Source organism: Plecotus auritus, assembly GCF_963455305.1.
Source record: "Plecotus auritus genome assembly, chromosome: X".
Taxonomy (NCBI): domain Eukaryota; kingdom Metazoa; phylum Chordata; class Mammalia; order Chiroptera; family Vespertilionidae; genus Plecotus; species Plecotus auritus.
In genome coordinates, this window is record NC_137784.1 from 16166633 (window position 1) to 16182011 (window position 15379).

A 15379-nucleotide genomic window follows, 5' to 3' on the forward strand; every position below is an offset into this window, starting at 1 on the left:
GGGCTCTTCCGAAAGTTTTGTGTCAATAACAAATGTAGCAGGTAGCGGTGGTGGCCCACCCATGCCCCATTGACACTCACTCTTCAGTACACAAGAATGGTGGTTTTGGCTTCTGAATGCAAAAACCTGCAACTCCCGCCCCAACCCTGGACTTTCAGACTGGTCACCCTGAAATGCTGGGAGCTAATGTGCCCATGATAGATGGCAGTTGGAGGATAAATACTCCAGCTTCCTCGTCCTCTGGTGGGATTACTCTGAGGTATGTTCTACACCTTTTCCCCCCAGTTGTCTGTGGAGAAGAGATTGAACCCATTCGCCCCCAGTAGAAAACTGCTTGATGATGTACCTTTACTGGCTCATCCCAGTCCCCCAGTCCCTGCTGATGCTTTCTGGAATGACCTCTCAAATAGATTAAATTCTCAAAGGGCCTAAATAGACACTTCTCCAAAGAGGACATGCAGATGGCCAATAGACATGAAAAAATAAATGCTCATCACTAATCATCAGAGAGATGCAAATTAAAACTATAGCCTGGCTGGCGTGGCTCAGTGGTTGAGCGTCGATCCATGAACCAGGAGGTCACGGTTCGATTCCTGGTCAGGGCATATGCTGGGTTTTGGGATTGATCCCCAGTAGGAGGTGTATAGGAGGCAGCTGATCAATGGATCAATGATTCTCTCTCATCATTGATGTTTCTCTCTCACTCTCTCTTCCCCCTCCTTCCTCTCTGGAATCATTTTTTTAAAAAGGGTGAAAAGATTAGCCAAAGAACATATATGCCTAGCCCATGGACAAAGACAACAGTGTGAAGCCTAGGGGAGGGGGGGGGGCGGTGGGGGCTGAGTAGAGGTGGGCAAAACAGAAGGGGGGATGGGAGGCATCAGTAATAATGTGAATAAACAATAAAAAAATAAATAAATATAAGTAAAAAATTACACTTTCATTCTCATTTTGGAGTCAACTTCCAGGGAGCCCAAGACTACAAGTTTAATTGTATAAAGTTTTTGCCACTGTCAGTTTTACTGTTGTTTTTATGGAGTCTAAATTTTCCATGGTCTGTATTTTACATAAATTTTTTAATGAGCTAAAATGGGTCTCCACCTATTTTTTTCATTCATAAAAAATGTTACTAGGTGCTGTTATGTTGATTATTTCCACCAGTGCTAGAATCCGCTTGAATGGAAGACAGACAGATTGGATCTGTGTGCATGCCTGGGTCAGAACCTCCTGCGCTTTTTTGCACATCCCTTCTTGAGAACCCTTTTCTATAGAAAAATCCTGCTTAATGTCCATGACCAAGTAGAAATGCCAATTCTTCCATGAACCTTTTCCTGATTGTCATCAATGGTAATTGTAACTTTCAGAGCACCTGCAGCACCCTGCTTTTTCCTTTATTTCTTGTCTTCTTTATTTTTATTTCTTGCCTTCAGTGATTTTTAGTTACTTATGATTCCTCATTAGATTGAGAGCAGATGGGTCTTTTTTTTTTTTCACTCCCATCTAACTTCACTCCCACTAGTACACAAGGCAGGTATTCAATAAACGTTTGAACGCACGTTTCCATTAGAGAAACCTCTCATACCCCAGGTCTAAGGAGAATGCTGTTAACTTTTGATTAGGGATTCTTTTGACCCTATAATGTATACCATACCTTTCTCAGTATCTTTATCAGCTGTGCCTAACTCTTAAATATATGTGATTATTAATCATTTTGCTCCATCAGAATAATTCCCATCCCTTTGTTTTCTCTAAATTGTTTCATTCGCTTTCCACATTTAATGAAATTTATATGGTTTTTAAAAATTGACCCAATATTAAAGATACTTAGTTTGGGATAGTATGGTCAAGTGTAGCACATACAGTTGATGAGGAATCCTTCCAAATCCATAATAAAACACTAAAATATCATTGAAAATGCATAAATGACACGAACAGGAATTCATAGAACATATTGGCAAATAGACATGAAAAATTACTCAACACTCGCCAAAACCGGTTTGGCTCAGTGGATAGAGCATCAGCTTGCGGACGGAAAGGTCCCAGGTTCGATTCCGGTCAAGGGCACGTAACTTGGTTGCGGGCACATCCCCAGTGGGAGGTGTGCAAGAGGCAGCTGATCGATGTTTCTCTCTCATTGATGTTTCTAACTCTCTATCCCTCTTCCTTCCTCTTTGTAAAAAATCAATAAAATATATTTTTAAAAAATCATTGTTACAAAAAAAAAATAAAAAAAATTACTCAACACTCACTAAAATCAAACAAATAAAAATGAAAATACAACTTTGGATAGGGTGTGGTGACAAATTAGACTCACTGCTGATGTGGGTCTGATATTATACAACTTTCCTGAAGCTTAAACTAGCAATATTTGTCATGTGACTTTAAAATAAATGAACTACTTTAAAAATGTAGTTATGCCTCACAGTAGGACCATGTTTAATTATGATGTAGCCATATTATGGAACACTAAGCAATTATTCAAGATATTATTTTCAGCCCTGGCTGGTGTGGCTCTTGGTTGGGTGTTGTCCTCTGCACTGAAAGGTTGCCAGTTCAGTTGTGGGCTTGATTATCGGTTGTTTAGGTGCATGTGGGAGGCAACCAATTGATGTCTCTCTCTCATATTAATGTTTCTCTCTCTCCCTCCCTCCCTTCCACGCTCTCTAAAACCAATGGGAAAAATATCCTCGAATGAGGATTAACAAAAAAAATCAATAAAAATACTTTTTTAAAGTGAATCACAATCAATTCACTTTTATATTTTTTCAAAGAAATTGAAATGACTTGTGAAATACAGGATACAAAACTATAATTATTCTGCTCTCCATAACACTCTGATCCCTCAGAGACAGTTTTCTATTTAGTCCTTATTTTTCTGGGTATGGATCACATTTTCCTATTTCTTTGCTTGTCTCATAATTTTTTTTTGAAACGACATTTTTTTATGCTATATTGTAGCAAGTGTACATTCTGTGTGGTTTTTGCTATTTTTTGGTGTGGGATGCTTGTTTAGTGAGTTTCCTGAAGGAATTCTGTGCAGTTTATTCTCCACTCACTTCCCCTCTCCCCCACCCTAGTGGATGGCCACTGATATCTCTGATCAGCTTGTTTTTAAAAATTCCAAGGCAACAACTGAGTCAGCATAGCTTAGTGGTCAGCCAGTGATTGGCAGAAGTTACACATAACACCTTGAAGCAGTAAGGCTTCCTTCTGCTCTTTGCTGATAAATCTATGTGACCTGGGGAATAAATTCAAAGTTCAGTTTCCAAGTCTATTCCTGATATTATGTGTTTGCAAGGCCTCACATCCAGCCAGGGGCAAGTACCTTACCACGGCCTCTTAGCTCTTACGTTTCCCCGTAGGTGCACACAGCCTTGTCCATGAGCACATACTTTTGGACCCCCAGGGGTAAAGTAGGTTATCTCATTCCCAAGATCTCCTATTAAATTTCTGGCTGGTCTGCCAATCTATTACTAAACACAATCACTATTTTTTTTAATACCCTTGACCGGAATAGAACCTGGGAACCTTCAGTCCGCAGGCCGACGCTCTATCCACTGAGCCAATCCAGCTAGGGCCACAATCACTGTTGATGCCTCAGGCTAGCTGCAGTGTCACCACAGTGACATATGGGATTCTCCACACTACACTCCAAATAAAGATAGATGCCTGCAATGGCCCTGGAAGAACTTCCGTGCCATAGAGCCAGGGTAAGGAGAGTTGGGATGGGAATAGCCCCAGGCAAAAATCAGAGACTCCCATGGTTCTTACTGAGGTACTAGAGGCCCGGTGCACAAATTTGTGCATGGGTGGGGTCCCTCAGCCTGGCTGGGGATCGGGGCCAATTGGGGCTGGCCAGCCAGAGAGGGACTGCAGGAGGTTGGCCGGCCAGGGAGGGACCACAGGGAGGGCTCCAGGGCATGTCTGGCCCTCTCCCCCAGTCCCGCTCAGCTGGACCCCAGCAGCAAGCTAACCTACTGGTTGGAGCGCCTGCCCCCTGGTGGTCAGTGTGCATGATAGCAACTGGTCGAGCAGTCGACCGGTCAACCGATTGGTCGGACACTTAGAGCACATTACTTTTATTATATAGGATAGTACATTTTCTTGAATAAATGCTTCTCAATTTGTATGCCTATGGTCAATGTTCAGTTTACATTTTTTTACAAGTTTGCTCAGTTTTATCATTGCTTTTTAGGGAGAGGATTTGCTGGAAATCGTGGCCATTTTGCAAGTCCTGCTCCTTAAACTATACAAGTTGTACAAATAATTGTACAAATTCATCCAACTCCGAAGATGAGAAGGTGATACCTTCCTTGGTATGTGAAAACCCCAGGGTAATGTCAACTTGGCTAAATGTTGACTTCAGCCTGGAAACTAACTGGCCCTACAGGAGGCAGTCCTATTTTGTAGACGAGAGTATCTGAATGAGTGGTCCTTCTATTCTTTTACTTACTCCTTAGCCTGGCTTTTTCAAGAACATTCATGGATCATATACACTGAGTGGGCAGATTATGATGACTTCTGAACGCATAATAATCTAGCCACTCAGTGTGTGTGTGTGTGTGTGTGTGTATATATTAGAGGCCCGGTGCACGAATTCGTGCATGGGTGGGGTCTGGCCAGCCTGGCCAGGGGGAGGGGACATGGGCAGTTGGCCGGCCTGCCTGCTGGTCAAACTCCTGGTCGAGGGGACAATTTGCATATTAGCCTTTTATTATATAGGATATACACTGAGTGGCCAGATTATTATGCGTTCAGAGATAATAATCTGGCTACTCAGTGTACATTCAATGTCAAAAAGAGCTCAGTGGTCAAATGTTTGGTTTACACTGAGCTAAACAACATCAAAATAAGTTAACATCAGGATTTCTCAGAGACTTTAATATGCTGTTTGTTGAGATTCTCTAAGAAAAATAAATTTTATGTAGTGTTTAAGATTATTGTGACCACTGAACATTTTTTTCTGTCACAGAGCCTTTCATGGGATTAATGATTTGCTTTTGGTCTATTTCACTTGAAATTTTCAGCCTGGTTCAGAAATACTGAGATGTTGAGGGAAGAAGTATCTGTTGACAACTGGAATAGCTATATGCATCAACCTTCCAGATGGGGGAGCAGTGGCAGTGAAAATGAACGGAGGGAATTCCTCAGGGAGGTCAATGTTGGCAGGCAATCAAGCTCTCTAATACAGCTGCCCCTCCTCACCAGAAGCATTTCATTGGTGACCTTCCAAGTTTCTGGGTTCTATTTTTATTAAGGAGGATTTGCCATGTGCCAGACGGAAAATCAAGATAAAAAGACACAGTATCTGCCCTCAAAGAGTACAGTAAAAGGTGGGATAGAGAAATCAAGTGTCAGAGGAGGTGGGGGTCTAAGTATCCACAAGGTACTATGGTAAGATCAAGGGCATAATTAATCAGGCCCAAAGACTTGATCAAGTCTCTTCCTCGGCATTGCCTATGATGGTAGCAGCCATCTCCTACTCGGCACCATGGCTGCCCTCAGACCACTCATGAAACCCAAGACAGTAAAAAAGAGGGCCAAGAAGTTCAGCCAGCACCAGTCAGTCCGATATGTCAAAATTAAGCGGAACTGGTGGAAACCTAGAGGCACTGACAATAGGGTGCGCAGAAGATTCAAGGGCCAGATCTTGATGCCCAACATTGGCTATGGGAGCAACAAGAAAACAAAGCACATGCTGCCCAGTGGCTTTCAGAAGTTTCTGGTCCACAACGTCCACAACAGCTTGGAGCGCTGCTTGATGTGCAACAAATCTCACTGTGCTGAGATTGCTCACAACGTCTCCCCAAAGAACCACAAAGCCATTGTGGAAAGAGCAGCCCAGTTGGCCATCAGTCACCAATCCCAATGCCAGGCTGCGTAGTGAAAAAATGAATAGATTGCATACACATTGTATTTGTATTAATAAAATCATAAAATTCTTCCCCCCCTCCAAAAAAAAAAGACTTGACAGAGGCTACAATGCCCAGGCTGGTTCTTGAAGGCCAAGAAAGGCTTAGCCAGGAAAGGAAGATGGGAAGGGCACGTACAAAGGCAGAAAGGCTAGAGAAGATGTGGTGTATTCAGGGAACTCCAAGGAGCTTGCATCGCTAGAATATGGGATAAAAGAGACTGAATAGGTACAAAGCGAGTAAAACATGAAGGACCTTTTGTGGCAGGCTAGAAAGTTTGGATCTTATTCTCAAGATTAAGGGAGCTTATTAAAGGCTGTTGAATCCCAGGATATGACTTATGTTTTGAAAGCTCCCTCTGGCAGCAGTGGAGAAAATGAAATGTGGAGGTAGATCAGAAAGAAAACTCCCAGAGGCCAGCAAGAATGACAAGGACCTGAATGAGGGAAGTATGAATGGAGAGGGGATGGCAAGTTAGGGCTTAAACTGATAAGACTGGATGAACCAAGATGTTGAGGTGAAGGGGGAAAGAGGCATTAGTACACAATTGCCAGGTTTCAACTTGAATAGTCCCAGGCAATGGCAGAACTACATCATAATACAGGAAATACAGGACAAGGGGCAGGGGTTTTGGAAGGAGATAATGTATTCAGGTTTACACTTGTTCAGTTTGAAATTCCAATAAAACATGTGGGAAATGTTCGATTGTTGGAACTCTGAGTTGAGAAATAAAGATTTGGCAGGTAGCAGAATAAAAGTTGTAGGTGAAAAGGTAATGGGGGGATAAAGACAAATACGTAATACCTTAATCAATAAAGAAATTTAAAAAAAATAATAAAATGAAAAAGCAAGTCAGAATAAACTGCATAATAAAAAAAATAAATAAAAGTTGTAGGTGAAGCCACAGTGTGGATGAGACTGGACAAGGAGTGAGTAGACAGAGAAGGAAGCAGAGACAAAACCCCTAGGAAACTAATATTAGTATCTCCCTCTTCCAGATGCTTATAGCATCTGCCTGGAACTCACATGGAATTTGTCACATGCTGCAATAAACATTTAGAATTCCGTGCCTATTGTGTAAAAAACGTGTCATGCTAGATATGAGGGTACAAAGAGGAATAAAAAAGGTCCTTTCTTCCAAAGAGACTATGATCTAGGTGTGGAGAATGAATTATACCCAGCTATTATGCAAAATGAAATAAGAACTATAAATGTATTGAGTGTAGAAGAAGCAATTAATTCAATGAGAGAGAACAGGTTGCAAGAGGGGAGGAAAGCTTTTGAGTTGGGCTTTGAAAAAGAAGTGCATTTTGGAAGCAGGGAAAGGGAAAGAAAGCAAGTAATTTGAGACTGGAAATTCACACACAAAGATCACAACGTAATGGAGTGTATGTAGGAAGTGACAGAGGGGGAGACTGGAGAGGTAGCTTGAGGCCAGGATCCAGGGAATCCTGCTGAGGTGTCTCGGGAGTCCATTTTAAAGGAGGCACACGCTGGCCTATGTAAATCCAAGTGCTTGTGATACAGCAGATTCATTCCTGCCTATTTCCTATTTTTAGAAATGCCTTTATAAGAACAATGAATCAAAAATGCTAAAGGAAACCTATAAATTACCAAACTAAGGCTTGAGGCTTGCAAATGCTTTCTCTCAATTCTGTATTTCCACTCTACAAAACTCTGTGTTAGTGGAACTTTAATTACTTGGCTTCATTATAAAATTTCCATAGTATGTAAGTGTAAATAATTCACTCTAATGCTCTCATTTGAATCCGTGGCTGAAAGCATCAGTACAGATCACATTTTTGTGGCACTTCCTTGGCACGTTGAAGGAAAACAAAATGGAAATGCTAATCAAGTCATGAGTGACTCTGACAGTGATGGATTAAAGATAGTAAATAAGAGATAAAGAAGTATGTTTTAAAGATGAAAAATATTTTATTTAAACTTTTCTTCATAAACACTTTTAACATTTTTTTCAATTTAAAAACAGAATGGATAGCATAAACATGTTTGAATAGATTATATTCACGGCTTGGGAAAAATTACCTGACAAAAATGTAAAGGCTTTCAAAACAGGTATAAAAGGCAAACCTTAAATTATTCTAAGATTTTTTAATCTGTCCTAGGATTATTTGACTGTTGGCCCAAAATGTACCTAAAGGTCAAAATATTTTTCTAATAGACAAAGTATGCCCAAGAGGTATAGGGCATATACAAGTTAGGTAGAAAATAATCTCTCCAACCACCTCACAGGAACATTCCTTCAGAAAGCAAACTCCTAATCCTTACTGGTATACTGATGAACAAAATTTTTTAATGCAGTTGTTCCCAAAGATGTAAAAAGAAAATCCAAGAATATCAAGGGGAACAAACCAACCTGATGGTATTCTCTTTAGTGTTACTTGTGTAATATTGAAGTTATACTGATATACTGAAAGGATCTGACTTCCATGAGTTTACTTATTCCGTTCTATGTCTATTGAGTATTTGACTTTATAAACTCTCAATAAACTAATTTTCCAGGACTTTTGTTTTTAAGATAAATCTCTTTTTAGAAGATATTTATTCCCAAACCAACTCTAATCTAATCGAACAAATGTATGATCCCTAAAAATGTTCAGAGTACAAAGAAAACAAAAAAATCAAAAAATGTATAATAGGCAAACAAAAAATGGCACTAGCAGTTTTACTGCTATAATAGCCCTCAATTATATCTAATTTCACTATTATCTATGTTGTGTTTCACTTCAATCTAAAACTTTAAATTATGTATTCTCAAAAGAGCTAGCCTTTTTTGAGAGATAGCTTATAAACTGAAATAACAATTTATATTATAAACTGAAATGTTATGACCTACAACCACATATACATATATAAAAATAGTCCCACTGAACGTTTGACATGTTTAGATTATGCAGCTCAAATAATTTGTTATAAAATATTTTAAAGCTTAGTTTCTTGTAATTAAGACAAAACTCTCCATTTTTACTTCTCCCCATACAAATGTGTGTCCTTTACTATGACTCGAGCAGGCTTCCCAGAATGAGGTGTCCAAAGGTGCTGCTTTAGAAAAGGTAAGTGAAGGGCTCAGTCAATATTTCACAAATTATAGTAACACTCACACAGAGCAGAGTAATGAGGACACAGAGAAAGCTGTCTCAAAAGCTAATAATTCTATTAATTAAGCTTTGCTTTAAAAAAAAAAAAACCAGTAGTATTTTTTCCAATACAAAACCTTCAATGAGACAATCTTGAGTTTTATGAAAAGGTTGTAGTGCAAGAATTTTCTTTAAGCAGATTAAAGTCAAAACTTAGGTCAAAGACATGAAAGAGAACAAACATTTCTAATTAAGATGCAACTAATGAAGATCAGCTATTTTTTGTAAAGTCTGGCATTTAAAATGTAAAGTGAAAAATAATACACAAAGATCACAACAGTTGCACTGAATAGTTTCAAATCTCTTACTGAATTTTTTAAGAACTACTATCTTGAACACATATAATGTATACAAACAAAAATGGTTCCAAATGAAGCACTCAAAAAATAAACTTGAAAAAAAAACTATGAAAATTTTCCATAGTTTAGTATAACAAAAATAAATCTCTTTCAGCAATTAAACCATAACTTGAAAAGGGAATGTAAGTTATCATGGATTTAAAAGAACCTAAATTAGCTCTACATATAAACAGAAGAATTTTCTCATACATTCATAAAGAACCCAAGCAATAGCAACTATTCTTAAAGCTTAAAACTGATTACAGCTAACATCAGGTCAGACATGACTTAAGTGTGAAGCTGAACCCAAAGTTACTTCAAGTTACGATTTCACAAAATTTCCAAAACATGAGCTTTGACCTTGGCCTTCTGACTTTAGAATGGAAAACCAAGAATTTCAACTGTTTGCCCAGATCTTACCTTAACTAGGGCTATGAAGTCATATCTAAGCAATTAAAGAGAACCACCACTGGAGTGTAAAAGCCTGATGAAGGGTACCCTGTCTCGGTCTTTTCCAGCAAAAGACAACAATGAGGAAATTAATGAAGACATTATTGTTATTTCCTATAAAGCAAGCAGCAAACATACAAAACACTAAACCAGCTAATATATTAGAAAAATAACTAAATGACTTAGCTAATCCTAGCTTTCAAAAGTAAAATGAGTAGAAATGATTTTTAAATGAAAATATTACCATCGAAAATGGTATCGAGTTTCATTTTTAAAAACAGAAAGCATATGATAGAATCATCTAATAAAAATTTAAGTCTCATATACAAAAGTACACTAATTTGACTTCTAAAACCTATGCCAATGTTTTTCTTTTTCAAAAACTACTTGTGTACCTGATTGATTGTTTCTTAAACCCAAACACCTCCAATTTTGGAGTATTAAAAAAATAGTTGTCTCATTTAACTGCAAAACAAAACAAAAGTCTTCACATTTCCATGACTTCACTCTTCTATCTCATGTTCAGTGGTGGCAGCAGCAAAAAAAAAAAAAGTGAAACTAGACAATTTATACAACAGCCATACAGAAGGCATTGCAATATTGCACCAATATCCTAAGATCTGGCAAGTTTCGCCAGTGTAGATCTAATCTGTATCAGCTATAGACTCTACTCGGGAAAAAATGGCATCAATATGAATGAACCATTCCCTGGTTATTCTTCTTAACTTTTTCAACCATTTGTTTTTCCTTCGAGTTGAAAGGTGCGGCTAATCCTAAAACACTTACTATAAATGCTTTTAAACAGTTATTCTCCATCCATTCTCTTTGAGGTTACTGTCCTTCATGCTAGTAGCTTTCAGAAAAAACAAACAAAAGCTGAGAGCTTATATCCCAGTGCCGCTAAATTTTTTGTACTAAATAAACAAATAGATATGACCAGTTAGATTATAATTCTATTCCTTACCTCTAAGTCAAAACTGAGCTCAAATTTTCCACAAGTTGCTACTTTCCATTCAATAACAGATGCAGCAGCCTTACTGAATGTAAAGAATGGAAGTTGCACTTACTTTTAAGGGGCCTTTATTTAGAAGTCTGGTATTACCTAAATTCTCTTTAAAAGTGCTTGCACGCTGCAGGGCCAGGGCTTGTCATATATCATTCCAATTCTCACTAAAAACAGGGCAACGTTAAACAGACTGCAAAGAAAAACATGTTCAAAAAGAAGACATACATCGATAAGGAACACTAATGTATACTTTTGAAAATATAAAATGTTAGTTTTCAGAAATCCATACATGTTTCAGGAATATGAGGAGTTGAAATATTACTGAATCAGTATGGACTGAAGATAGACTACTTTGACACCAAATGAGGACTCCAGTTATTTTAACTTTCTAAAAATGTTAATACATGAAAAGACATTACATCTAAAATTCAACAAGTATGGCAAACCGTGTGTGTGCAAGTGCACTAGCTTAAAAATATAGAATACTAACCACGCATAAAAGAGGATGTGCCTTATATATTCATAAGATGTATGCACGTATGGGTACGCTTTCACTAATACAATGCAGATAAGAGAAGGCAGCTTAGAAATAGTGTTTTGAATATAAAAAGTTAACTTTGTAGAAAATTTATATTTTTGCATTTTCAGCAAAAAGCCATGCAAAAAAGGGCAAGAGTTTTAAACTTAAACAATAAAACCAAAAGGTCTAACGGACTGAAATAAATGTTCAAAAAGATTTCAGATCAAGATAGGAACAGAAATTACAAGTGACACTTATCAGGTCTTCTCTTAGAAGATGCATGACTCCTACAGTGACATCTGAGAGAAATGTTTAAAGCATAAAATCAGCTTCCCAGATAAGTGTATCATTCTATTAAACTGACTCAGGAAGTAGTTTCAAGAGCTAGTGCTTAGAACTAACTTATTGCATGAGTTTGAGGCCACTAAAAAAGAAAACAACGGATGCTAGCACAGAATGAAAAATTTTTATGCTATTAGACCAATGGCTTTGATAGTAAAACTGGTGAGGTTTTTCTTATATGTTTTCAATTAACTACTCTGTCACAAACAAATTTTTTGTTTGGCTTTGAAGTGAGAAAGATGTCATTAGTTGCAACGTCTGACCTCATCCAGTATATATTCTGGAAAATGCAGGTTGCACACTTGTAAACCATCCAGCTTGCAGGGCATCCGTGGGTACTCATCTTCCTTCCACTTGTTTTCATCTGGATCAAAAGTGAGAATGGAATCGCTGTAATGACCGTTGTAGCAAAGGCCTCCAAGAACCATTATTTGTTTGTCCAGCACAGTCACACCATGGCCACTTCTACCAATTGGCATGGATGCCAAGATGGTCCATTGGTCAGTCTCTGGGTTGTACACTTCTGTGGAAGGGCAGCCCTGAGATTCAAAAGAGGCCCTCAAGATCACACAGACACCACCGAAGACATAAAGCTTGCCATTGTAAGAGATCATCTTGTGAAAGCATCTCGCGTAATTCATCTTGCTCTTATTCTCCCAGCAGTTGGTAACAACTTGAGTTCTTCTGGTCCGTTGTTCTATGGTCCCTTCTTTACTGGGGTCAAAAACACACACTTGCTTGGAGGTGGATGATGAGGTGATTCCACCAGTGATATACAACTTGTTATTGAGCACTGTCCCTTCATGTCCATATTTGTTAACTGGATAAGGATCCACGAATTCCCATTTATCATTGATGATATCATATCTCTCAGTTGAATAGAAAGTCTCATCTCTGGTTCTGCCTGCTACAGCATAAATAAACTTCCCAATAACACCAACTGCAAATTCTGAACGCGGTACAGACATATCTGCCATCCGGAGCCAAGAGTTGTGTCTGGGGTCATACCTGAACACTTTGGAAGAAGCATGGAATTCACCATCTGGGCCCAGTTCTTCCCCGCCCAACAAGAACACAAAGTTATTGATAATAGCAAGGCAGTCCGGGCGCAGGGGTACTTGGGGGCCCTCTAGTTCCCACCAGACTCTTGGTTTCTTTAAGAGGAGTATTTTACTGTTAACCATGCTATGTCCAATCATTCCTCGGAATACTGTAGTTTGGGGTTTGGCAGAGCGGATGCGGCTTGATTTCATGTCCAACAAAGGCTGATGGTGAATGTTCTGAAAGTAATTCAATGCTTGTTCAACTTCATAGCGCAGCTGTCGAGAGTATCTGTAAAATTCTGATGTCTTAACCTAAGAAAAAAGTAATAAAATTTAACCAAAAGAAAGAACATCAATGGCACATAAAACATCAAAACCCACTAAAATGGTTAGTGTACGATTTTAGGCTTACTTTACTGAAATTGCTTTTCCTGTTAAGATCACAAACTTTTTTTAAAGCTTTTATCACATTTGTTTTTTGCAATCTATAGTTGTAATAACCTATGCACATTTCCAAGCTTTTGAAAGTAAACAAGTTACTTTTCAGGCACAACCTAAATTCCTCTGAAATGTATTAATCACCATTATATGTCAGGTCCTAGGCTACAAGTGGTGGCTACGAGGACTGATAGAGGTGTCACAGCAGAGAAAAATATGACCATGGTTTTCTTAACCACAAGGAACAATATAAGAACCACCATGACTGAAAAATTTTGGGAATTAAATTAGTGAGTTAGTAAAAACATACAAAATTCTCAGTAGGTTTTTTACATAAAGAATTGGTATCATTGCCCTGACTGGTTTGGCTCAGTGGATAGAGCATCGGCCTGTGGACTGAAGGGTCCCAGGTTCGATTCCGGTCAAGGGCATGTACCTTGGTTGCGGGCACATCCCAAGTAGGGGGTGTGCAGGAGGCAGCTGATTGATGTTTCTCTCTCATCGATGTTTCTAACTCTCTATCCCTCTCCCTTCCTCTCTGTAAAAAATCAATAAAACATATTTAAAAAAAAAAAAGAATTGGTATCATCAACTATTATAGTTAAGAATTCAGTTAAAAAAAAAGAATTCAGTTGATAAGAAAAGGTCAGTTTTTTTTTTCGTTTTATTTTTGAAGTTAAAACTACCTAATTAAGATGATTACTAAGATCTTATAAAGCACACTTTAAGTATTGTGCTAATGCTACAGGTAGATTTAAAAATATAAGAGTAAGCCCGGCTGGTATGGCTCAATGGTTGAGCATTGACCCATGAACCAAGAGGTCACCGGTTCAGGGCACATGCCCAGGTTGCGGGCTCGATCCCCAGTAGGGGCCGTGCAGCAGGCAGCCGATCGATGATGTTTCTATCTCTCTATCCCTCTCCCTTCCTCTCTAAAAATCAATAAAGGAAAAAAAAATTTTTAAAGGATAAGGTGTGGTCTGTTTCCACAGAGAACTTAGAAAAATATTTGGGGAAATGAAAACAAATACATATTTACCAGTAAGTAAATAAGGCAGTTGACAGGTATGAAGCTGTACAGCATATCTGTGAGTGCTATAGAACTTTAGATATAAAAGATTATCAAACTGGCCTTAAACACCCAAGGGGGTACTTTATGAAAGTGGTAAGAAGTTGAAAACCAATCAGAAAAAGCCTGTATCATATTTATATAAAATGAGAGAGTCTTGCCATTTTTTTTTCCAAATTATAAGAGAAAGTTTATTTAGAAAGTTACAGAGATAGTAAAAGTGAGCCACAGAAGAAATGGGCTAAGAAAACAAGTTATAAAGGAAAAAGAGGAAAAGACAAAGGCAAAAGTAATGCACCTGGGGGATCAAGAGGGGGAAAGGAAAGGCAAGGGTGCTCCAGAGAAGGAGAGCACCAAGAGTCTTGCATTTTAACAATGGATCTCCTGCCCTAACTCGTTTGGCTCAGTGGATAGAGCGTCGGCCTGCAGACTGAAGGGTCCCAGGTTCGATTCCAATCAAGGGCATGTACCTTGGTTGCGGTCACATCCCCAGTAGGGGGTGTGCAGGAGGCAGCTGATCGATGTTTCTAACTCTCTATCCCTCTCCCTTCCTCTCTGTAAGAAATCAAAATATATTTTAAAAAACAACAACCTTAAACTTGTTTTAAAAAAATGGATCTCCTGCCGAAACCGGTTTGGCTCAGTGGATAGAGTGTCGGCCTGCGGACTGAGAGGTCCCAGGTTCGATTCCGATCAAGGGCACGTACCTTTGTTGCGGGCACATCCCCAGTAGGAGGTGTGCAGGAGGCAGCTGATCGATGTTTCTCTCTCATCGATGTTTCTAACTCTCTATCCCTCTCCCTTCCTCTCTGTAAAATATCAATAAAATATATTTTTAAAAAAAATTTAAAAAAAATGGATCTCCTAAAATCATCAAAAGACTTGATTAGTAAAAATGAATATTTTTTTTCATTTTCCATTCATTTCTTCTATGAATTGCCTAACAGTGTGCCTCACTCATTTTCTCATCATTTTCTTATTGATTTATAAGAGCTAAAAGGCAATAATACCCTGGAAATCAACAAGAAACAAACCTCCAATTAAATATTTAAAAGCCTACTGTGCACAGCCAGTGGTCTGAGAGCTATACAGGTTTTGAAGTA

General features: G+C 38.6%; 2 protein-coding genes and 1 pseudogene across 3 annotated transcripts in view; 1 reads left to right on the forward strand and 2 right to left on the reverse strand.

Annotated features, from left to right (window-relative positions):
• The window catches only part of APOO (apolipoprotein O), a 184009-nt gene that overhangs the window by 136777 nt on the left and 31853 nt on the right, over positions 1-15379 (reverse strand). The gene's annotated exons all lie outside the window — the stretch shown is intronic.
• On the forward strand, positions 5444-6002 carry LOC308239507 (large ribosomal subunit protein eL32-like; annotated as a pseudogene). The gene has a single exon. The product of its transcript is annotated as a large ribosomal subunit protein eL32-like (transcript).
• The window catches only part of KLHL15 (kelch like family member 15), a 39835-nt gene continuing 32293 nt past the window's right edge, over positions 7838-15379 (reverse strand). The window contains exon 4 of the mRNA XM_080653605.1: positions 7838-13081. Within this exon, the coding sequence (XP_080509731.1) occupies positions 11972-13081 (1110 nt within the window). The 3' untranslated portion in view covers positions 7838-11971. The remainder of the gene's footprint in view (positions 13082-15379) is intronic.